The sequence below is a fragment of the Coturnix japonica genome, chromosome 18, assembly GCF_054131305.1.
Source record: "Coturnix japonica strain WE chromosome 18, WE-NBRP24, whole genome shotgun sequence".
Lineage (NCBI taxonomy): Eukaryota > Metazoa > Chordata > Aves > Galliformes > Phasianidae > Coturnix > Coturnix japonica.
Genome location: NC_140680.1, coordinates 13,690,860 through 13,713,345, shown reverse-complemented (window position 1 = coordinate 13,713,345; position 22,486 = coordinate 13,690,860). Strand labels below are relative to the sequence as shown.

The following is a 22,486-nucleotide window of genomic DNA, read 5'->3' as shown; positions in this document are numbered from 1 at the left end:
GAAGGAAGACAGGAGTCAAAAAAGGCACAAGCATTAAACAGACAAACAGATCAGGTAAGAAAAATACTGCCTCTTCATTTAATGTTTAAAGACATCAGTAAACAAACAGAACAGTACGTACAGTAAGAGGCTGAACCCCTCCCCTCTCCCCAAACAGCACCCTCCAAACCACGAGAGGACCAGGTGACAGTGCAGGAGAAGGAGCAGCAAAGTCTGGAACCTGGGAAACCTCTGCTGTGTGAGGACAAAACAGGACCCATAGGAAGCAGCCTCCCTCACCCGTGAGCAGTGACATCTCTGGGGCACAGTCAGGAGGGGGGGGGGGGGTGGTTTTTGCTCCCAGTGAACAGCCCAAGTTTCTAGCAAACACACCTGTGAACTTGGAAAACACAGCTTGGAAGCTACGTTAGAGCTGCGAGACACACTGCGTGCTGATCTTGGCAACCAAATCGCTGTTTCACAGTGATTTTAACCTTTCAATGAATTAAAAAGGAAAAAAACAGAGTTAGGTCCAACTTGGCAAAGTGTTATGTTACCCATTTGCAAGTGCAAAGCTGAGGACAGGGAAAATGAACAAGACTACACTGCATACATTCTTATACCCTGCTCCAACCATGCTCCTGATCCCTACCCCAGAACTGGCCTTGTCTTCTTGAATGGTTTTCCTTGAGCTGTGGAGCAGCAGATGGGTAGAAAGGATATGAAGAAGCAAAGTCTCGGCGCAGGCTTCAAGAGGACAAACGAGTGGGTACCTGAGCAGGGGGCTGGGGATGGTGGGATGTGGCAGGTGTGATGCTGACGAGGCAGAGGTTTTAGGCACAGACACTTCAGCTCCCACCTTTCTGGCAGGAGCCTGCACAGGAGCTGAAGAAGCTGACTGAGTGGGTTCAGAAGGCAGCTGTGTGGCTGCCAGCCAGTCCATGGCATGGGTCCGAGTGCTGCTTCAATTTCCATTTCCCAGATGGTGACGGGTGGAACCGTGATGCATGGTGGAAAGTAAGGAACATTTCACCGCTCTCTGCCTTGCAGGGAGCAGAAGTCTGCGGTGGTGCTGTTTTCTGCTGCCACCACATGCAGTCGAATATGAAAGGAGGGCTCACTGGCTCCCATGCAGCCCAGTTAACCGCACCAGCGTCCAACATGGCAACCCCCCATGGTCCAGAGTTCAAAGTCCATTAGATTCCTCAGATCTCAACATCACTCTCTTTGTCATTATCATGGTCACCATCATAAAACTCGTTGGCAGCTTCAGGCCTGGGGGTGGAAAAAGACAATATCAGTGAGGAGAGCCCTGACAGAGAAAAATGCCTACCAAAAGGTCAGAAAATGCCCTGCACCCACACACCACATGGACTGTTTTACATTTACAGAGAGGAACCTGCAGGGCCAGAAAGGAAAGCTCATCTCACCAGAACATCAGAGCTGTACCTGCTGTAGTTTTCCTCAGAGCCTCTTTCCTCTGGGTCAGGTTCATCTGTGCGATCGTAGCTCAGCAAGTCAGAAGGGACGTCGTGGATCTGCACGCTGGGAGCATGGTTCAACATCTTCAGATTCTCAAATATTGTCTGCCTGATCTGATCCAAGTACTGTACAGAAAAACACAGAGAGGGATCGTCACCAGCAGATCCGATGCTTTGCTCAGAGCCACAACAGTCAGCTCTACTGCCTGCCTACATCATCTGTGTGGTGGCCATGAGAAATGCCTTTGTGCAGAAAGCTATTTAGCAGAGCAGAAGAGATGGGAAAGTTAATTCAATCACTGAGGCTCCAGCACTCAGAAAAAAGTAAGACAATCCAGCAGAGTTCAGAAATATTATAGACCCTTTGAGACTTTCTGTTGTGCCAGAGCAAATGTATTTGCTTTTCTCTATCAGCTTTCTGCAGCCACAATTCCTAGCCTGGGCTCCATCTCATTTTGCAGGACAGAGCATCTACCACAAGGTTCTGGGGCCAGACATGCAGGCACTCACCTGCCTGGAGTTCTGATTTTCTATCCTTGTACTGACGTCAGGATGAAGAGTGAAATCTGGAGCGAAGTATTCAAAGTACTCTGTGAAAGCATGAGCAGGAGTTAAAGCAGGAGGGCAAAGGAGTCAGTCAGCAGATGCAGAGCTCTGTAGGGAAGCAGAGCTCACCCTCCCACCTTGCTAGAGGTAACCAGACCCTATAAACCACAGTGATGTACAACTCTGCAACTGCAAAAAATTACATGAAATGAGAGTCAGCAGAAGTAATGCTCGAGTCATTGAAGTGATCCAAACAAAATGCTGAGCAGACACATCCTTACTGCATCAGATAAGCCTACAAAGGGGAGATGGAAGGGAATCAGGACTAAGTAAGGTTAGAAAGTGTTGTCTCTTTGGCCCTGGTCAACACAGAATTAAGTGCTAAGTCTTATGCTGATACAACTGCTTTAGCTCAACTAATAAGGAAAACAAGGGAACCTGAACTTACCACTATATGGGAGCTCTTCACTAATTGCTTCATCTACAAGCAACGATGTTTCATAAGTCCTGAAGAAAAACAAAAACCAGATTAAGATGAGCTCAGTCCAGAGAAAGCCACAGGGTGCATGTAGGGACAAAGCCCACAGCAAATGCCTCATCAAATATACAACAGGCCCATAAGACTCACCAGCACCGTGCCACATTGCGGACTGTGTACCCGCCTCCTCCCAGCACCAGTAAGGGGATGTTGAAACTCTTTACGTACTCCACACACTCCCTAGAAACCCCAAAGAAACACATCAGAGCTGCTACCTGCAGCACGCGTTCACATGCCCAAAGTTTCACTGTTTGTTCATCCACCACCACGGCTGGTGTGACAAACATGGGGCTCAGGGCTCCTACTCAGGTCCTGAACCATGTGCTACTCTGTGAACTACTGCTTTTCTACAAAGCCCCATTATGAGAGTCTCTGTCACACAGCAGTTTAAAGCAAAGTTGGTGCAGCTGGAAGGCCAAAGTCAAAGCTCAGGTCTTACAATTCAGGACCATCTGCAGTCCTTTTGCTGTGTCCCAACCCTGCTGTACTTACCCATGTCCTCTTATACTGAGGTTAAAGCAGCCCAAACGGTCACAACCCAGAGAATCCGCACCACACTGGGGAAGAGAAAAAGAACAATTGAATTTTGGCTAGATAGGCATTGATTCCCAGACACACATTGGCATCCCTACCCCTCTGCCAACTGCATTCAGCAAAGGTGATTTCAGCCAGCAGTTCAGATGGGTCACACCAACCCTGACCTCCCAGGAACAGAAAGTAACATGTTTGAGAAATGGCCCTTCGAACTACAGCCACTGACAAGAACGTGCATGTGCACAAAGGCTTGTTTCCTTACCTGCAATACGATGCAGGTGGGCTGATAGTAATCTACCACCTGGTTAATGACTGGTTGGAAGAGGTGTTTATAACCTTTTGGGAGAAAAATAAGATTGTCATGGCTCTGGAGAAAAGGATCAAAGAACATTTGGGCAAGGGACACCAACTTACTTTGGTCATCGATACCATCTCGTAGAGGCACGTTGAGACAATAATAACGACCGCTCTCCGCACCAACTTCATACATGTCCCCTGGCCAAGGAAAGACAGAAGAGTCACAACAGCCCTAAGAGGAGCCAGAAGGCCAGATCTGGTCTGTTAACCCAGCTACAATCTCTTTACTACAAAGAATTATAGTTCTGTTCCTCTCTCGCTGCTTCTCCATGCCCCTCCTTCCCCCCTTTGTCCCTGTAGTTCTATAATCTAATCATTTTAGACCCCTAAACACCAGCAGCACTTTTGAAGGACTCTGAAACAAGGCCAAGTTCACACAGCAAAGAAAGCTACATACCTGTACCAGGAAAGAAATAGTTGCCATATTTATGAAACGACACGGTCATGACACGGTCTGTCAAGTAGAAAGCTTCCTGCACGCCATCTCCATGATGGATATCAATATCAATATACAGAACACGTGGGTGATATCTAACAGAAACAGGAGGAAAAACAGCATTATTGTTTGCTATACGCTCAACCACACCTTTACCATATGCCTCAGTGCTATGAAAATCACCACTGAAGTCTACCTGCAAGTCCACCCACCAGAAGATCTCATCTATCTCATACCAAATAGCTTTAGGTATGTTACATTTATACACAGCATCAACTTAAGCACCCACCCCACTAAAGCATTTTCTTCTGCTGAGCCTGGAAAGAGTCCGTAGAACAAAAAGTTTTCAGACAGGGCCAGAAATACTTTGGAAACCACAGAAAGAGAAACTAATTTTAACCACAAGGGTTGGAAAGCTGCGTGTTGTGTTGTGTTCTCCCCACCCCCCACAACCTGCCAGTTAGTCAATTGTTAAGAACTCCAAGAATTTTTAAACACATCTGGAAATAAATGGTAAGCTAACCAAGGAATGCTCACTGCCTCCTCGTGCCAGAGCACTGGAAGCACTGTGTGCACATTGGTTACTACCAAAGCCACCAGGCTGGGCTGCAGAGGCTGCCTTGTTCCAACTGCTGAGGAACTCAGGGCAGAGGGTTGTCATCCCCTCAGGACAAGCATCATCCTTGAGGCAACATTGTGAGGATGGGTGAAGGACTGATTAACAACAACACTGATGGGGGAAGCACTGAGCACAGTGAGAGTCAGAACAGACATTTAGGTATAGATGGGAAAAGGGTCACTGGGCTCTTTGGCACAGCCACTCAAACAGGCATTTCAGGCATGACATTTACCAGCCTGCTGGGTCACAAAGACAGAGGAGGAAGAATGGGAGATCGTTGGAAATAAACAAACTGGTGTAATGGTCAAAGCTGACATGCAGGTGACAGCACTGGTATTGTCAAGCACTGGAGACATGGCACTAAGCCACAACCTGCCTATCAGCACAAGAACTGCCTGCTCAGATGCAGAAAACTCCCACAGCTTTTCCTAAGGAAATGCTACATCTGGTCAGTCCCCAAGGAGCACTGGATCTGGCATGCATGCAAGAACCTTAGCAGGAGGGACCTGAAAAAACAAGACAGCACTGAAACAGAGAGCAGAAAAGCATGGCTTACACCATCTGTCTGCTGGAAGCACAGTGTTAAGTGTGTCTGCAGTGACCTAATCATGCTGGTTGATGGCGCTGAGCCATGCTGATTAGCAGAACAGCACCTCATCTCAGCCTCCCATAGACACAAAAAGTCATAAAATTGCCCTATTTATCCTATAGGCAAATGATGGCAGAGAACAAGGGGCTGCATAGACACAGCCTTTGTGTAAAGGAAGGAAAGGACTTTTTCAAAATCATGGAACAAAAGAATAAGGACACAACATAATCTCCCATGAGGAGTAATTGAAACCTCTAGTGAACAGGACTCATGTGAGAGAAGAAAACAGGCGTGCACAGATGCAAAAGTGAAGACCTGAGGTCCCAAACTCAAAATAAGGAAGGCTGACAGAGAGTTAGGAGGTACAAGAAACCCCAGTATGTTCCATCAGTCTGATGGTGAAAGTGAACAAACTTGCCATCAGTCACATCACTATTTTCCAGTCAACCAACCAGAATCCTCAAGTCTTTTCTTTTTTGGTTTAATTCTGCAAGATCTTGCCTCAGATTCAATGATAAGCAGGGCACCTGAGAGTATGAAAAATACACCACTGACTAATCCAAATAATGTACAGTATTTCTCTCTTCCTTCTGTTCTGATTTTACTGTTTTCTGAAGAAAAAAATTAACTCTATTCAAAGTAAGCATCCTTTGATCATTTGTGTTACCCAAGTTCTGTTCTTAATCCAGTCAAGCAAGTCAAGAAAAATGCAAGCCATTTAATTCTCCTGTGAGCCATACTCTGCTTTTACCTATAAAAGACTCACTGAGACAAAAAGGCAGTGAGCCAGGAGACCCTGAAATGGCTGTTTCACAGATGGATGAGGAGAAATGCAACTGAACTTCTCCAGATCAATCAGGCAGCAGAATAACAAAGTTGGAGTCAGATATTCTAATTCTTAAGATCCTTGTGTGGAAGGAAGAGATCAGGCCAAGAGACTGAGTCCTTCTTGGACTCCAATAAGGAACAGCCACCAGGCAGATGAGGGAGAGATTCAACACAGAGAGGGAAGTCACACACCAGCCAAGACAGTAGTGCACTTGCCCCACGTCCTTACTTGAGCAGCTCCAGGATGCCAATTACTATGTCGTTGACGTAACAAAACCCAGAAGCCTGCCACACAGAGAAAACCAGACAGCATTAGAACTAGATCAACAGAGAACAACAGGTGCAAAAACCATAAAGGAGGATGCAGATACACCTCATTACCTCAAACTTCTTGGCATGATGTAGGCCCCCTGCCCAGTTTATTGCAATATCACAGATCTGAAAGGAAAGATAAGTCACTTTAACACGACAGTACAGTTACATCAACTCTGCATCCATTATGATAGTCAGAAGGGACTCTGGCCAGTGCAGCACTGTGGCCCACATACACCTCTCTGCCCACTGCTTCACCCATAGAGGCCCTTCCAAAGATGCTCATTAGCCCAAGCAACAATAGATTAGCTGTGTGCTAATCATTCCCCTTTCAATTAAGAAAAGACCAGCTTCCCTCCAGAACCAGGCAAAACACTTGGCACATGCAGCTTTTTCCCGTGTTTGCCTGCTATGCTCATTAGACCTTTCCCAGAAGCATTCTCTCTCTGAAAGACTCACACCTCTGGAGCTTTGTTTGATATCCTCCCCAGCAGACCTCTTCTTCAGACCTACTGAGTGGTCCCATTTAATGCATTTCCATAGCAGACACCTAGCAGCATTCTGGACATCTCTCAGCAGGTGAGTTTCTTTGAAGAACACAGGCTTATTGTTGTACAGTGCTAAAAGCACTTCTGGATTTACTATGCACAGTATTAGCAAGCTGTGACTGTCTCTGTATTTAACAGCTAAATGATTGTGAAGGCATATGAGGAGCAGCTGAAGAAATTGGGGCAGATCAGCCTGGAGAAGAGGATGTTTGGGACAGAACTCATCACTCTATACAGCTACTTGAAAAGAAAATGCAGCAAGGAGATAACAGTCTCTTTTCTCAGGTAACAAATGATAGGATGTGAGGCAACAGCCTCAAGTTGCACCAGGGGAGGTTTAGATTGGTATCAGGAAGAGTTTATTCACAGAAAGAGTGGTCAGGTAGGGAGCAGGCTGCCCTGGGAGGCAGGGGAGTTTCCATTCCTAGAGATATTGAAAAGACTTGTGGATGTGGAGCTTAAGGATTTAGCTTAGTGGTAGACTTGCATTGTTAGGTGGACAGTTGGACTTGATAATCTCAGAAGTCTCTTCCAAGTTAATTGAGTTTATAATTTTGTCATTGTAATAACATAGGAATGGTCTTAACCTTTACAGTCATATAGTGGAAAGAATTTACACTGCAAAAAAGCATAGTTTGCTACATTATTATACTAAACACATTCATGTCCTCGAACTGCTAGCCAGTTGTTTCCTACCAGTGTTTCAAAGACAAGCCCATCAGCTCTGTTACCTTGTTGTTCAGCTGCGTTGCTCCCTGCAAGGAGGCCCCAGTGTAGCGAGAGCAAAACTCAAAGAGCCCTGGAAACACTGGGCTGAAAAAGAAAAAAAGAAGTCATGATTCAAACAAAGGACATCTTCTCATTCCTCCACACATCTTCCAAGCAAAGCCAGTCCTGAAAGCTCTCCTCTGCCACAACACACCAGCATCTGTCTTGCAGCCCTGCTGATGTGTGTCCAGAGCTGGGATATGACTTGGGAAGGAGGACAGGTCTGCCCCATGCTATCTCCCTTTATCAGCATTGAGAAGACCCTGCCCATTCCCCTTCCCAACTCACAGCACAGGATGCAATATACAGTAAGTGGATGTGAATGCAGCTCTTACAGCAGAGCTGAGGCAGGATCAAACCCACCCTGCAGAGCCAGTAAATGCACCAGGATCTCTAAGAGGGCATAGAAACAGAAGATGTGGTGCCCATGTGCCACTAACTCACAAGTATCACATCACAAACATTATCCATGGACAAATAATAGCTTAGAGACTATTATTTTCCCCCTGTATTCTTGTAAGTGGTTTCTGATCAAAGTAATGTTGCATAACAGCCTTCTGATTCCCAGTCTAAATATTAAAAACCTGGCTATCCCAATACCTTACTGGGATAACACTGCTCTTTATCTAATGTCACTCCTCTCACATTAGTACTTACTGCATTCCCTTCCAAAGAATAGAAAAGAACAGTCTTATTCTCTGACAGCCATTACTTTCCTCAGACAAGGCACACTGTGCACTTCCTCGATCACATACAGCCCTTCTACACACTTCTGTCAAGGTTTGGCTCTCACAGATGTGAAAGACTGGAACTGAATATTCGTAACAAGCTCTCATGTGAATATAGAAGCATTAAACTCTCCTCAGTTCTACCTGAAAATCAGGCTCTCAGAGCTACCTTGCACTTAACATGCACATATTAAGGTAGCTAAAATAGGCAACTGTTTAAAGAAATAGATATATAATATTTTCAAGAAGAACAGGAGGTTCTGCAAGAACAAGCGGAGTCACAGTCTCTAACATAACCAGTTTAGGATGTAAATGCAGATCTAAAAGGAGGATGATAAGATATGAAGAGAAGGGGAAGGAATTGAGGAGGTTGCAATAATCTGCTATGCTCAAGAAGGGCATGCACCTCATTCTGCTTAAAAAATAAGAACCAGTACACACTACAATAGTTCTCCAGACACAAACAGTGCAAGATCACAGCAACATTTCCACCCCCAGGTTCACAGGAGGCACAGAGCACTCACCAGTCATCGCCCACATTGAAGGCATTGAGGCTTTTGGTGAAGCCCTGCATGTTGTTGGGACTCACTCTCTGCAGGAAGTCTATGTAGTCCTCGGAGTGGAATCTGCACATGTCATGCTGCGATGCCTGGTATGGCTTGAAAACCTTCAAGAGAAAGACAAGACTTACGTGCTGTCCAAAGCTGTGTTTGCTTTGACTGTAAGAAACCTCAGGCTGACAAATGACCCACACAGAGTGTATCTAAAAGTGTTCCAGTACACCAGCTTCCTGATATTCACGTTCATTGACACGCAACATTCCATAAAGCCTGTTTCCCAACAGATTCCTATCTTTTAGCCATAACTGCAACTTCTGCCCTTCATAATAACTGCAGCTTCTCCTATAAACTCTCTGATCCCTTTTTTCCACCACTATCCCCCCTCGCTTTGGTTGGACAAATGGCAAACCAGCAAAAAAAAAAGGCAGTCGAATCCAAACTTCAGTTCTGTCCTCATGGGGAGCACTACTGCCTCACCAGTCACAACATCCTGATGTAATGGAGGTTTCCATCCCTCCATCACAGCCGCCTCCAGGGGCTGGTAAGTTCAGACATTCATTTGAAGAAGGTTCTTAGGCAGATGGAACATTTGCATAAGCTTTGTTTCCTTTGGAAAGTCAGCTAAAAACAGTCACGTGGCCGGATGGATTCGAACTAAAGTTCTCATGACAACACACATTTGCCAGTTTGGCACTTAACACGCATACCTCAATAAACAGGAAGTTAAAAATCAACACCACATACCCAAAAAGGGGAAATTAAAGCTACACTGAAAGCAGTAACAAAATCTTCCATCTTTCAAAGCTTGTCTTAATTAAAGCACACTCTCCAGAGGGAGAACATGCTGGGGCAGCTCCCACAGCGCACCTTCCTTGGGCCAGGCAGGACCCTGGATACTTTTCAGAAGTAAAATACAACCTAACAAACATAAAATCTCCTTTACTGTGCAACTGTACTGCTCAGCATGAGGCACGGTGCTTTCAATGTGAATGTGTGGAGCTCTGCTCCTCAGAGGCTGCTGCCTGGGACAGCTGGAGCCAGGAGGGTGGGACCAGCAGGTGGGGCTGGACCCCCACAAGGACTATCAGGAATCCTGATGACTGCTTACCTCAAGACCACAATGTCACAGAAAAGAAGAGACACTCACAGGACATTAAGAGGTGCTCTTGGATAAAAAACAACCAGGGGGAGCAGAAAGGAGGGATGAAAAAAACAAAAAAGACAACATCAAAAGCTTCCAGACCTACTTGCTGTTGGTAAAAGTGGAAAGCTGCCTCTTTTCCCCTCATCTTGCCCTTCACTCACTGCAGCCATAACCCCAGGCACCTCCCTGAGCATGCCTGGCACTCAGCCCCTCGTTCAGCCAGCTCAGCACAAAGCTCTCCTGGTTTTGCTGAGTGACCGAGTTCCATCTGTTCCCACAGGATCCAGCAGCTTCCAAATGCAGCATAGGAAAGGCAGCAGGAACACACAGCAGAAAAAGCAGGGAATCATAGAATCACTCAGGTTGGAAAAGACCTAAAAGATCATCAAGTCCAACCACAGCCTAACCATAGTACCCTAACTCCAACAACCCTCCACTAAATCAAGGCAGAGAAAAAGCCTCAGAGGGTAGAAGGAGAAAAAAGAGCAGGTTTTGCTGGGGCAGGAGATGGGGACGAGAAAATCAAAGGATGGGAAAGGCCACATGGCAGGGTGGGTGGCGGGGACCAAGAGTTCCACTGGGAAGAGAGAGCTGATATTAAAGGGGGATAGAGCATCCCCTCCAGCCTGCATTCCATAACTGTGCCAAGCAGGGATTGGCTTCCCAGTGACTGGCCAAAGAAGCCAGCATACACCAGTGTGAGGATGGACCCTTCATAGGGCTCAACTCTCAGTAGCTGCTGATTAATACACCTGCAAAAGCTCCTACAATGGCAGCAGAAAAATCCAAAGGATGCGATGTTACTGAACACCAAACTGCAGGAGTAACACTGAATGCACAAGGGAGCTTTTTTAATACTTCAGCATTCTGAATTAATTGCAGATCTTGCATCACAGAGCAGTTTCACCGGCCCATTTTAGCATCTCCTTTTTAAAAATTGATGCCGTGTGTTCATTTTGGGACAGCTCATTTTCTATTTCCTCCCACTCAATCCCCAGGTCTCTCACCACAGAGTGCTCTGGCAGTGGAACAGCTTGAACTTGAGCCCACGCCAAATGCCAGGCACTCACAGAGCGCTAAAAGATCACGTCAAAATGGTGTGGCATGTTTAAAGAAGCTGAGATGCAGTTTTCCTGCTTGCATTAATTTGTCTGCTCACACTTTGCTACCCTGCCTGCAAGAATTTTGCACCTTGTCCTGCAGACACCACGCCAGAGCAAGATGTGCCAGAATCAACACCACTGCTCTCCCGTGCTCACAGTAACACAGCTCTGGTTTTAGTATCACCTGATTCCTGAGTGCTTGAACAAGTGTCCTTTGAGGACAGGCTTTCTCTGCTATCACAGTCAAACACCCCGTCAGTTCCTTGTAAGTGCAGTGACAGCTTTAATGCTGTGGAAGAGGAAGGCTGGGGAGCTGTCAGCAGTGTGGAGGTTCCTGGCATCGCTGGAATGACTGTTATTTGCACAAAGCTGTCAGAGGAATGTGCACTTGCATCAGCATAATCTCCTGGTCACTGAGTTCAGACACCAGTTACAGGGAAGTTGCTGGTTTGGAGTGTCACAGAGAGCATGGCCTAACTGCAACGGGACAGAGGAATGCAGATGGGGTGTGTGAGCACACAAAGGAAGAGACAGCAGCAGCAGCATCCCCATACCTTAAAGTAATGGTTTATCCCTTCTGTGCTATGTGAGATGATGCCTCTGACAGAAGTGCTTTTCAGTCCTTTTAAAGAGGTAACACCCACAAGAGGACACCTTGTATGTACATGGAAACAAGCAAGTACATTTGCATACAGATACACACAACTAGAAAGGCACGGAGCTGAAGCATACAGCCTCATGGAGAGCAGCCTTTCCCCAGGGCACGTGAAGCAGACGACGGGCTCTGGGGACAAGGAGCAGCCAGACCTGGGTTGTGAATCAGACACTGTGACCTGGATCTGCGCCACTTGGCACAGGAATCAAATCCCTAAGCAGCCAAAACAGTTCAGATACAATCCCTCAGAGCTGAGGTGCCAATAAGCCAGCTAAGAACAAAGGAAGCAGCCCCAGCGCATTCAGCAGCTCAGACAAAGTATTCTGCAGGTTGAAATGTACAGCAGCCATCTCAGAAGCATCGAGCAGGCACATACTTCTCAGCACCCCTGCCTCACTCCTGTACTGTAAGACATAGCAGCCCGTACTGCAGAGCTTTCTTTGCTCTGTACTAGAGAACAGACAGCAAAGTGAACAAGGATTCACAGGAAAGGGGCTGAGCTCAACGCCCCTTATGCCAAGTGAAACAAAGTATTTCACCATACGGGTACCACACATTTGTGGTGAGATTCCTTTCCTCTCTTGACATATAAAAAACCAGTAGCTTTCTTTTTGATCATCACTAGATGTTGACTATGCTTTAACAGGATTACACAGCTCAGCATTCAGGAGAAAAAACATCTCCCCAATCATAACATCAGTAATGCGTTGGACTATGTTGAGTGAACTGGCTGGGTTGCAAGGTTGTTAAAAGACATGTATGAAGCATGGAACAGGATGAACAAACTCCATTCAGGCACCAAGACGGAGCCATCAGCCTCCGGAGGGCTTTTTTCTATCAGCTTATGATAACACACAGCCCACGCTGACTACTGGCTCTGCCTAGAGGCAGCTCCAGGCCCATTAGTTTGACACCCATTAGCACCAGCTAGAAACAGCTCAGCACAGCACTGACAGGCAGCTGTGACACCATGCCCTCAGAGCTCAGGCAGGCCCAGACTTATAGCCACAGTTGTGAGCAGGCTGTTACCTGCTGGGTTCAGTATCACAGAATCACAGAATTGTAGGGGTTGGAAAAGACCTAGAAGATCATCCAGTCCAACCATTCCCAATACTTCCTGGCTAAATCATATTCATCAACACCACATCCAAGCGTTTCTTGAACACTCCCATGGTTGGTGACTCCACCACCTCCCTCAGCAGTGCATTCCAATGCCTCACTACCCTTTCTGAGAAGTAATACTTCCTAATGTCCAGCCTGAATCTCCCCTGGCGCAGCTTAAAACCATTCCCTCTAGTTCTATCACTGATTACACGATAGAAGAGGCCAACCCCCAGCTCACTACAACCTCCCTTCAGGAAGTTATAGAGAGCAATGAGGTCTCCCCTGAGCCTCCCCTTCTCCACGCTGAACAATCCCAGCTCCCTCAGCCTCTCCTCATACGTCCTGTGCTCCAGACCCCTCACCAGCTTTGTAACCCTCCTCTGAACGCATTCCAGGGCCTCAATGTGTTTCTTGCAGTGAGTACGGAGCTGAAGGGGACAAGAAAAACCAACTGGACGTTCAAATGGAGAACCCAGCAATGCAGGTGAAGCCTCAGCATTGAAGTACCTGGGCTTGGTACATGGGAATGAGGGTCAGCAGCTCAGCTCTGTGCCTGGAGGCCCCACATCCCACCCCCCCCGTGCCCTGCATCCCCCCGTATTGCGATGCTTACGATCATCTTCTTGTAGAGGCCGTAGTGCAGCACCAGGCTGTGTGTGAGCGCCAGGCGGTGCGGCTTCATGGGGTGCCCGGCTCCTGCAACGAAGGGAAACCATACAGGGGTCAGGGATAGGCCCAGGTCAGGGATAGGCCCGGAGCAGGGATAGGCCCGGAGCAGGGATAGGCCCGAGTGTGGCACAGGCCGCTCCAGAGCACAGGTACCGCCCTGCAGCCCCCACCCCGAGCCGGGATCGGGCCCATAGCAGCTCGGTGCCCACCCAGCCCCGCACCATAATGGAAATTGCCGACGTCCGGGTCGTAGAAATAGGCCACGGTCTTCGCCATAACGAACAGGCCGCCACCACCGCCCCGCGCCCCTTTACGTCATCACTCCGCGACCTGATGGCGATTGTCTGAGCGTCAACTCTCGCGAGATGTGGGCGGTAAATGGGCGGAGATAGAGCGCTATGGGGGCGGGGCTCCATGGCGATAAGAACACTGCAGTGTGTCCCTATGGGGATAAAGACTTTGGGGCTCCATGGGGATGAGGACACTGCAGTGTATCCCTATGGGGATAAAGACTTGGGGTTGGGGCTCCATGGGGATGAGGACACTGCAGTGTATCCCTATGGGGATAAAGACTTGGGGTTGGGGCTCAATGGGATTGAGGACACTGCAGTGTATCCCTATGGGGATAAAGACTTTGGGTTTGGGGCTCCTTGTGGTTGTAGGTCTAGGGGAATCCTGGGTCCAGAGCCAGCACGTCATACCCCTGTAGTGCCCCATAAGTGGTGATGGAAAGAAAGAAGGATGGGGGAGAAGCTCTATGGGATGGGGTACCCCTGTGAGGTGCCTGGCAGGAGCAGAGCTCACTCCTTGTCTGCTCCTTGTCTGCTTCCAGCTCCTCCCATGCGGGTTCCCCTGGGCATGGTGTTATGGGAAAGGGGATGGCGTGAGCAGGACTGATTGCAGCCCCTGCTTGGACTGCTATGCAGAAATGCACTGGGTGGGTGGAAGCACCAGAGAACAGAAAGGGGTTTATTGTGAAGGATGGTGTGGGCATGGGAACAGATGGGGATCAGCCTCACTATAGGGCTCAGGAAAACCCTGGACCTGCAAGGAGAAGCAAAGAGCAAACCACTTTTAATGTCCCAATCATCAGGCTATGCAGTGCTGTATGTCATTGCAATGTGTTGAGCTGAGATCAGGAGCTCTCTCAAGCAGCCACCCTGGCCTCATGCCCATTGTCTCCCCTTGTCAGGGCTGTTGTGCTTCCATTCCGTCCTGGGACAGCAGACAGAAGGGTGGCACTGGTGACTTGGTGACCTTCTCAAGTCATGGGATGCAGGATGGTCTGTGGCTCTTTGCAGCCACTGCCAGGTCTCCTATGGCCACTTCTGGATGGGAAAGGGAGATGTGGTGGTGGTACAACTGAGGGCTGTGGGTCACTTGCCTTCATACATCCTCATGGGCTCAGCTGCACAAGGAGTCTCAGTGGTGGTGGTGGGATGGGGCTGGTGTCACCAGGGCTCACAAGAGCACTGGGTGGATTTGGGTGCAGGATCCAGAGGTGTCATTTGCAGCAGCAAAGACTTGGGGTGAAACCTCCCAGACTGAGGTCAGAGAGGGAGGTTGTGGCACTGGAATGTTGAACAGCTGGGATGTTTTGGGGAAGAAGAGAGAGCTGTTTGTGCTAACATGGGCTGCTGGATCCACAGGGGCTCCTTTGCAATACCATTGCAGGAAAATACACCTATCTCTGTGCCCAGACCCTTTCCAGCCGGCTCCAAAAACTGCCCTGGAAGGGGGGTGTTGTGGCAGGGAGCAGCGTGCCAGCACCCGCTGCTGCCGCTTGCCCCGCGCTGCAGCTGCCAGCAGCATTTCCCTGATCCTGCCTGCAGCCATCCCCCACCGCGGGCGTTCCGGAGATCTCAAGCTGAGGACGAGCAGGTTGGCAGCGGTCGCCTCGGCAGGCAGAAGCCGCCTGGCTCCTTCCCGAGGAAGCCGGGGCAGCGGAGGATGCTCGCGGCGGTCCAGAGACGCGGGGATGCGGGGTTGCTAGGAGGCAGGTGAAGGTGACGGGGACAGCGCTGCGGAGCACCGCAGGCCCAGGTACCGCCGCAGCCACGCACCGCACCGCGGATGGGGATGGGAAAGCGGTCGGCAGAGCGAACCGGCTCCGGGGATTGCGGGGATGATGCGGGAGCTGGCGGTCGCTCGGTCCTCCGCCCGCCGTGAGTCACTGCGGAGTGATGCCGGGGGGCCGGTGTCCTTGGGCTGCTGTGTGCGGTGGGGGGGATGCAGAGTGGCCCCCGCTGCTTCTGCTGCCCTTGGGATGCTTCAGCGGGTGCGGTGTGTCCTTGGGAAACAGAGCTGAGCCGGCCATGGCAGGGCTGAGCCTTCATCCCCAGCTGGGAGCCGGGTCTGACCCAAGAGGGCCGGGAGGCAGCATGGGACTGAGGGAGAAGAGGAGGAGGAGGAGGCGCGGGCAGCCTGCTGGGGGTCTGCAAGCTGCTTTCCCCCTTCTCCTAGATCCGCATGTCCGACCAGAGCAGCAGCGAAGATGGGGAGTCCGACTCCCAGCACAGCTTGTATATGGTCTTTCTCCTCGTCTTGGTCTTCTTCATCATGGGGCTGGTAGGCTTCCTCATCTGCCATGTCCTGAAGAAGAAGGGCTACCGGTGCAGGACATTCCGGGATGAGCTTGACCCAGATAATAAGGATGTGCTGGCAGAACTCCAGGCCAGTGAGTACAGGGGTTTGGGGGGCTCCACTGCTGCCCTTTGGGACTCCTCAACCACAGCCTTTGGGTGTGAGCTGGGCTGGCTGGAGGATGCATGGTGTGATGGGGCGGGGAGTTAACCCTGCTACCATGGGGCTGTCCCCATCACAGGCAGCACTGAGTGTGGGTGCGAGGCAGAGCTTGGTCCCAGCAAGCTGCTTGACTTGGCTGTATGTTATAATGGGTGCTGGGAATGGGTATCAATAACAGGGCAGATATCCAGCCATATTTCTCCAGCGTGCTCTTTTAAGCTTCAAACACCATAACTCTGGGACTTCCTCCATTGGAGGTGGTTTCTATGTATTTAACAAGCCCTCCTCAGGTTTCTTTTATTTGAACTTGTCCTATTTACCCTTGGAGACCTTTAGCCTTGCAACACCCAGGAGCTGTAAGGTTGACCCAATCCCACCCCTCAAGTGCCAACATTTTTCCTTCCAGATGAAGAGGAGGAGATAAATGAGGACACCGTGGAGAAGATTGTGAGATGCATCATCCAGAATGAAGGTGAGTGTTTCCTTTGCTGGCTCACAGTCTTGCCAGTCGCTTTGGCTGACACAATCCCTTTTTCCTCTCTCTTCAGCAAATGCAGAAGCCCTCAAGGAGATGCTGGGGGACAATGACGGGGATATCGCAGTGCCAATGCCCAGGTGAGGGAAAACTATTCCAGCTTGTGGCTCTTCCAGTGTCAGGGAAAATAAACTGTCGTGTGTCACCTCAGTGCTGAAGCTCTGACCTGTCATGTCCTTTTCCTCTTGTAGCCTTTGTCCCCACCGTAACAGCCAGGATGGAGGCCCCCCTCACCACCATACAGTGCACCTGGGCTCCACACAAGCCCCCTGCATCCACTGCAGCAAAAGGAGGAGGCACCCACTGCACCGTCAGGGGCGGTCCAAGGATGGCAAAGGCCGGATGCACCCCGGAGAGACCACTGTCTTCTCAGTGGGCAGGTACTGCTCAGATGGAGCACTGCTCCACAAAGTCTTCTCTGTCCCCTTAGTCCACTTGCCCCATGCTCTTCCCCATCTCATGCCCCAGGCTGGCCCTGCTGTTGGGTCCTCTCACACCTGGAAATTCCCATGGTGTGTGGCTGTGACACACGGGTTTCCTCCCTCCTCCTCCCTTTGGTGACTCAGGATAAGATGGTTGTTCTGCTGGCTCAGAGCAGGGCAGCACCAAACCCACATCCCTTCTAAGCCTACGGCAGGGTAGGGGCGGCCTTCCTGTGGGACAGGTTATAGGGATCTCATGAAGAGGGGGACAGCAGGTTCCTGTTGCGAGTTACTCCCACCAGAATGAAAGAATGGCTACTCTGTTCCAAGTCTTTGCCTGCAATAATTATGGTAATTAGATGCTGTGGGAGGAAGGTAAGAACAGGGGAGTGTACTGACAAATCCCACAAATAGTCTCCCAGTCCCTATCTGTTCTCACCTCAAGGGACTTCGTCAGCTACCTGTGGTCTCCATGCTGTGAGTAACCCAATGCAATCTGTGATCCTGCCCAAGCTGCCCCATTCCCCAGCAGAAGGGTTCTGTTGACGTCAGCCAGATTGGGCACCAGGGTTGTGGGTTTTTCACTGTTAGAGCCAAGAGACTCAGAAGGGAGGGGAACTGAGGGCTTCATGGGGAGCTGGTGCCCTTGCTGTCAGCTGCTCTGGGTTTTGGGCTAGTGGCTGGTAAGCCAGACCTCTGTACAGTCACATATTTGTGGCTAATCTCATTCCCTGGCCGGAGCCCAGCTCCATCTTTCCTCCGTGTCCTTCATCCGTGCTCTTCTCAGTTTCTTCTCACTCACCTCTGACTGCCTGAAGTTGGTCTCTGTCCCTAACTGCAGCTTCCCTCACACTCTGATGTTCTGTCCTTATCCTTGTTAGGTTCTCATGTCACATAAGATGTTTCCGAGGTTATATTTTAAGTTCTCACTTCCTGAATCTCCTTTGAATGAGGACCAACTGCAAGGTTTGCATAGGTCCACCACAGCTGTCCAGGGCTGGAGCATGTGGCCCATGAGGAGCTGCTGAGAGAATGGGATTTGTTTGGCCTGAAGGGGTCTCAGGGGGGATCTAATTGCTACTTAAAACTACTCAAGGGGTGGGAGGAGTTGAAGATTGAGCTGGTCTCTTCCTAGAGATGCACACTGGAAGGGCAGGAGGCTACAGCCAGAAACTGCAACAAGAGAAACATGGATGAGGCATGAAAAGAAAATATTTCACCCTGGGACAGAGCCTGTAGGAGCAGGGAGGTGAATGTTCAGGAGAGCTTCCAAAACCTGCCTGGAAAAGGCCCTGAGCAACCAGAATAAGGGTGGGAATTGGCCCAGTTATGGAGGGGGGAGGGACTGGAGACCACCTGAAGGCCTTTCCCACCTCAATAATCCTTGTAATTCTGAGCTAGTCAGGGCTATGTGTGCTGTATTCTCCTTTCATCTTTGTCACGTCTACCATGCTGCTGGGCAGCCCCATCAAAGAATGGCAGAGCTCATCGACCCACAGAGCTCTCATCCCAGGCTTGCTCAGCCGCAGCACGCTGTGTCCTATTGAACCAAGTGTCCCAGCCATGCTGCCTAGGCAGACAGCCAAAGCACTCCTGCCTCATGATCCGAAGGGTTCTTACGTTATCTCTTGAGTCCCCTCCAGCTTCTCAGAGTCCTTTCCTGGCTCTTTCAGGCTGACATTGCTCAAAGGCATTACCAAGAAATGATGTTGTCCTTTGTGCCTCCTCCCAGGCTCTCCTTGGGACTGGAGCATTGGTTGGTCTTGTATCACAGTGATGGTTCTTCATCTCCAAATCTCTGGATGGAAAGTCACATCTGATGCTGCTTGGTTTGACCCAGCAGTTCTCAGGATGCATCTTCTTGGCTTTCCAGTTATGAGCACCATTTTTAGCTGTGATTCTGAAGACTCTGTAGTGTCTACCCTGTAGACATAAGCTTATCATTTGGGGCACTCAGTGCTCTTATGATCTGCTTAGAACCTGCCCTGTCTCTGTCTGGAGCTCCCTTGTGTTTGAAGAGAATTTAAGAGCCCTGAACATCTTTCTGAAGTCTCATTCCTCACTGCTGTTCTCTCCTTGCTGACCAATCCATCCTTGTTTGACTTCTGGGACTGCTCAGTCTGGAGGTGGTTCTTGCTCCCTCACCTCTGACATCTCATCTGGAGCACAGACCTGTGTTCTCAGCTCCTCTCTTTGGGATGGCCATTCTCTCAGCTTGTAGGTCTTATGCTTCTTTGAGCAGTGCTTGAGCTGAACTTGCATTTTCCCTGGCTGACTCACAGTTGAGCTCAGCAGAGCCCAGTCTTTTTGCGGTTGCTCCACGTGTGACTCGTACAGAGAGTGTGGCTGTGGGGCCTCATGTCCCTGTGATGAATCCAATGTTCCTCGACCACTGAACACCCACTCACTCTGCAGATTTCCTGTCTGCTGGGCCAGCAATGGCTCATAATGCTTGCAAGGCAGATTTAGAGCATTGGTCGCAACCAACTCACTTTAGACTCTTACACTTCATCTATGCAAAACCCCTCCCACATTCCAAGGTTGTGGTAGTTCTCTGGCTTCTCCCTTCTCCCCAGCCAAAACATTACAATCACCTCCAATTATGGACTCACCCATTGTGGGTGTCAGGTCAACTTTGTGGTAGCTCTCCTTCCTGTCCTGGAGCTCTGAGCTGTTCCTGGTGCACGGTGGAGGCCTGGTGACACCTAGACACCATCCCTTGTCCCAGAGGACTATGCACAGCCACCAGGTGTAATGTTCTCATGGTTGGTAGAGTCCCCATGGTTAGTAGCGTCCTTATGGTCAGTAGAGTCCTCACGGTCAGTATCATCCCCATGGCTGGTAGTGTCCTCATTGTTTAGAGCATTCCTTCCTCCCTGGGCTCAGCCCACTTACTGTACACCCCCCAAATCCACACTTGAGTCCCTCCTCAAGCCCTGTTTTGGTCAAGCTGCATCTCAGGGCATTTCATAGAATAGAGACCCATCCCCATACTATCATGGGGAGGACAGACCAGCCTGGCCTGCACCAGTCCACATCTGGATTGGGTTTTTTCTCTTTCTCTCTGCAGCACTTTGTACTGGGTGTACTTCAAAAAAATGAGGGAAATATGGGATCAGGTCAGTGGGGCATGGCTAGGGTGGGTGTCACTGGTGTTGGAGGAGTATGAGGGGTAGAGATACTCCAACAAAGGAGAAAGAGAGAAGCTCCCAACTAAAGGGATGCTGAAAATAACAATGGGAAGGAAACAGTGGGAGAAGGAAGAGAAGAGCTTCTGACCTGGTCACCCTACTGCAGGTTCCGCGTCACGCACATCGGGAAGAAGCCGGCTTTCCATGAGCAGCAGGATGGTGCCCAGCCCGATGGCAGCAAGGAGCCAAGCACAGAGGAGCTGGAGCGCAGCAGCGAGCGGTTCCAGCGGGAACAGGCTCACAATGGGACTGTCCCCATGCGTAGCCTGGAGAATGGGGCTGTGCAGGAGGGGACACAGGGCAGCAAGGGAATGGAGCAGAGCCGCACCGGCACCCCAGTGCCTGGCACTGCAGTGGGCAGCTCTCCTGGGAGCACCAGTCGGCAGCGGAGGCTGCTGAGCCGCCGGGTTCTGGGAGGGTCAAGTCCCAGCATCCCAGGGCAGCTGGGGCAGGAGGAGGCTGGACTGGGGTCAGCAGATGAGGTGTCGGATATTCACGGGAGCCTGAGCCTACATGAAGTGCCGGATGAGATGGTGAGAGAAGACAGCAGCAGGAGGCAGCCTGGAACAGAGAACGTGGGGCAGCAGGTGGGTTCCTCTTCCTCCTTCTTGTCCCTGTATGGTCTCCTGGGTTGGAGGTGCTGAGGTATTGTGGTGCGACACCCAACTAAAGTCCCAGGGTGCTTGGGTGCTGCCAAACATGCAATGACAGAACGTCTGGGGTTGGAAGGGACGTTTAAAGATCATTGAGTTCACCCCCTGCCCTGCACAGAGACATCAGATCAGATTGCTCAAAGCCCTGTCTAACCCAACTTTGAGCACTCCCCATGATGGGTCATCCACAACTTCCCCAGGCAGCCTGTTCCAGCATCTCACCACCCTAATAGTGACAGATTTCTTTACATCTAGTCTAAATCAACACCTTTTCAGTTTGAAACTCTTGTGCCAGGCTTCTCCCTTTGGCTCTTTGAGGAGAGCTGGGAAAGAGACAAAAAGTGGGTTGTGTGCCCCAGCCCTGCAACTGCGGGGTGGGATGAGACATGAGACATGAGACATGAAGAGCACGGACAGCCCTGGGCACAACTACACCCAGCCCTTGGGCTGCTCCACCAGGGAGAATGGTGATGGGACATCCCTGATGTTTGCCCCCAGGCCCTGGAGCCAGTCAGCAGCTACCCCATCTCCTGGGTCCCTGCTGGGGCCAATATGACAACTGTGAGCTGCTGTCTGGTATGGTCAGGGGGGACTGGGCTGCAAGTCATTCAGTGGTGCTGAATCCATCCCCAAGAGTCCCTGCTGTGGCCATGGGCTGCATGATGCCTGCATCTCTTTTCCCTCCATAGGAGCCCAGCGCTGTGGTGCAGGACCGAGGAGCCACTGTGTGATGTGAGTGCTCGTCTCCAGTCCTGGGGCCACATTTAGAGGTGGGCAGGGGGGGAAGCCACAGGCAGTAACAGCCCACCCTGCCAGCTTTTGGCTGCAGACAGCCCATACAGCTCTTCCAGTGGGTCGGTACCCAGGATCAGGAGATGTGGATGAAACAGGGCTGCTCCAGATGCGTCAATGGCCAAAGCCCCATCCCACTTCTCTCTCCCCACAGCTCCTCTCCACTCCTGGCCCTGGTGGCTGACAGCAGGCACAGGGCCCCTGGCCCCACACAGGGCTAGAGGCTCAGCTGTGGGGGGGCAGCTGGCCCTGGCCCCAGCCCGGGCGAGCAACTTGGCATGGCCAGAGCGACGCACGGACATTACAGACCTCATCCCATCAGCAATAGTTACCCAACTCCCCCCACTGCACCCACCACCCCAGCACCCCGCTGCTGCCCATGACCCACACCCCAAGGAAGGATGCTGCAGGGATGGGCAGGGGCACCGCCTTGAGCTCCCTGACCCTGAATTCACCGCAGAGCACAGCCCCAGTGGTGCCACTGAGCACCAGCACAATGCCCATGGTGCCAACGGGGTGGAACCACACAGCCCCCGGGGGTGCTGATGGAGACAGAGCCTCCTGCCCTGCCCTGCTGCAGGGAGAGCTTTGGTGTCGAACCGCACTGTAAATAGATGAGCTAAAACCATTAAAGCTGCTGAACACAGTAG

General features: G+C 50.4%; 2 protein-coding genes across 8 annotated transcripts; one reads left to right on the top strand and one right to left on the bottom strand.

Annotated features, from left to right (window-relative positions):
• Positions 1–50: 50 nt before the first annotated feature.
• On the bottom strand, positions 51–13,815 carry HDAC3 (histone deacetylase 3). Of its 5 annotated transcripts, none has more exons than XM_085518964.1 (15): positions 13,720–13,815; positions 13,443–13,525; positions 8,788–8,930; positions 7,499–7,580; positions 6,289–6,345; positions 6,100–6,192; positions 3,833–3,966; positions 3,493–3,573; positions 3,341–3,414; positions 3,037–3,101; positions 2,635–2,724; positions 2,455–2,513; positions 1,971–2,050; positions 1,429–1,586; positions 51–1,254 (listed from the first exon to the last, which is right to left on the bottom strand). In XM_085518964.1, the coding sequence occupies exons 7-15, from the start codon at positions 3,879–3,881 to the stop codon at positions 1,185–1,187; spliced, it is 726 nt and encodes a 241-aa protein (XP_085375090.1). In that variant the 5' UTR covers positions 3,882–3,966; positions 6,100–6,192; positions 6,289–6,345; positions 7,499–7,580; positions 8,788–8,930; positions 13,443–13,525; positions 13,720–13,815; the 3' UTR covers positions 51–1,184. The 5 variants fall into 5 exon arrangements, 4 of the variants coding, with proteins under 4 accessions (XP_085375090.1, XP_015731472.1, XP_085375091.1 ...); XM_015875986.2 differs by having other exon boundaries at positions 6,137–6,192; XR_014935485.1 differs by lacking the exon at positions 1,971–2,050 and having other exon boundaries at positions 6,137–6,192.
• Positions 13,816–15,121: 1,306 nt separating this feature from the next.
• RELL2 (RELT like 2) lies at positions 15,122–22,485 on the top strand. Of its 3 annotated transcripts, none has more exons than XM_015875992.3 (8): positions 15,122–15,541; positions 15,962–16,175; positions 16,650–16,715; positions 16,792–16,858; positions 16,970–17,158; positions 20,498–20,978; positions 21,734–21,776; positions 21,991–22,485. In XM_015875992.3, exons 2-7 carry the CDS (start codon positions 15,968–15,970, stop codon positions 21,773–21,775), a joined length of 1,053 nt encoding a protein of 350 aa, XP_015731478.2. In that variant the 5' UTR covers positions 15,122–15,541; positions 15,962–15,967; the 3' UTR covers position 21,776; positions 21,991–22,485. The 3 variants fall into 3 exon arrangements, with proteins under 3 accessions (XP_015731478.2, XP_015731479.2, XP_085375092.1); XM_015875993.3 differs by having other exon boundaries at positions 15,142–15,541; positions 21,734–21,814; XM_085518966.1 differs by lacking the exon at positions 15,122–15,541 and adding an exon at positions 15,584–15,663.
• Position 22,486: the final 1 nt, after the last annotated feature.

Excerpts from the sequence above, each read along its gene's own strand:
- HDAC3 (XM_015875986.2), bottom strand. The coding sequence starts at position 13,774 with ATGGCGAAGACCGTGGCCTATTTCTACGACCCGGACGTCGGCAATTTC. Across the intron at positions 7,581-8,787 it reads TTCAATGTGGGCGATGACTG|CCCAGTGTTTCCAGGGCTCT; the intron begins GTGAGTGCTCTG and ends TTTCTTTTTCAG. Across the intron at positions 2,725-3,036 it reads CTCAGTATAAGAGGACATGG|GGAGTGTGTGGAGTACGTAA; the intron begins GTAAGTACAGCA and ends TGGGGTTTCTAG.
- RELL2 (XM_015875992.3), top strand. The coding sequence starts at position 15,968 with ATGTCCGACCAGAGCAGCAGCGAAGATGGGGAGTCCGACTCCCAGCAC. Across the intron at positions 16,176-16,649 it reads GCTGGCAGAACTCCAGGCCA|ATGAAGAGGAGGAGATAAAT; the intron begins GTGAGTACAGGG and ends TTTTCCTTCCAG. Across the intron at positions 20,979-21,733 it reads CAGAGAACGTGGGGCAGCAG|GAGCCCAGCGCTGTGGTGCA; the intron begins GTGGGTTCCTCT and ends TTCCCTCCATAG.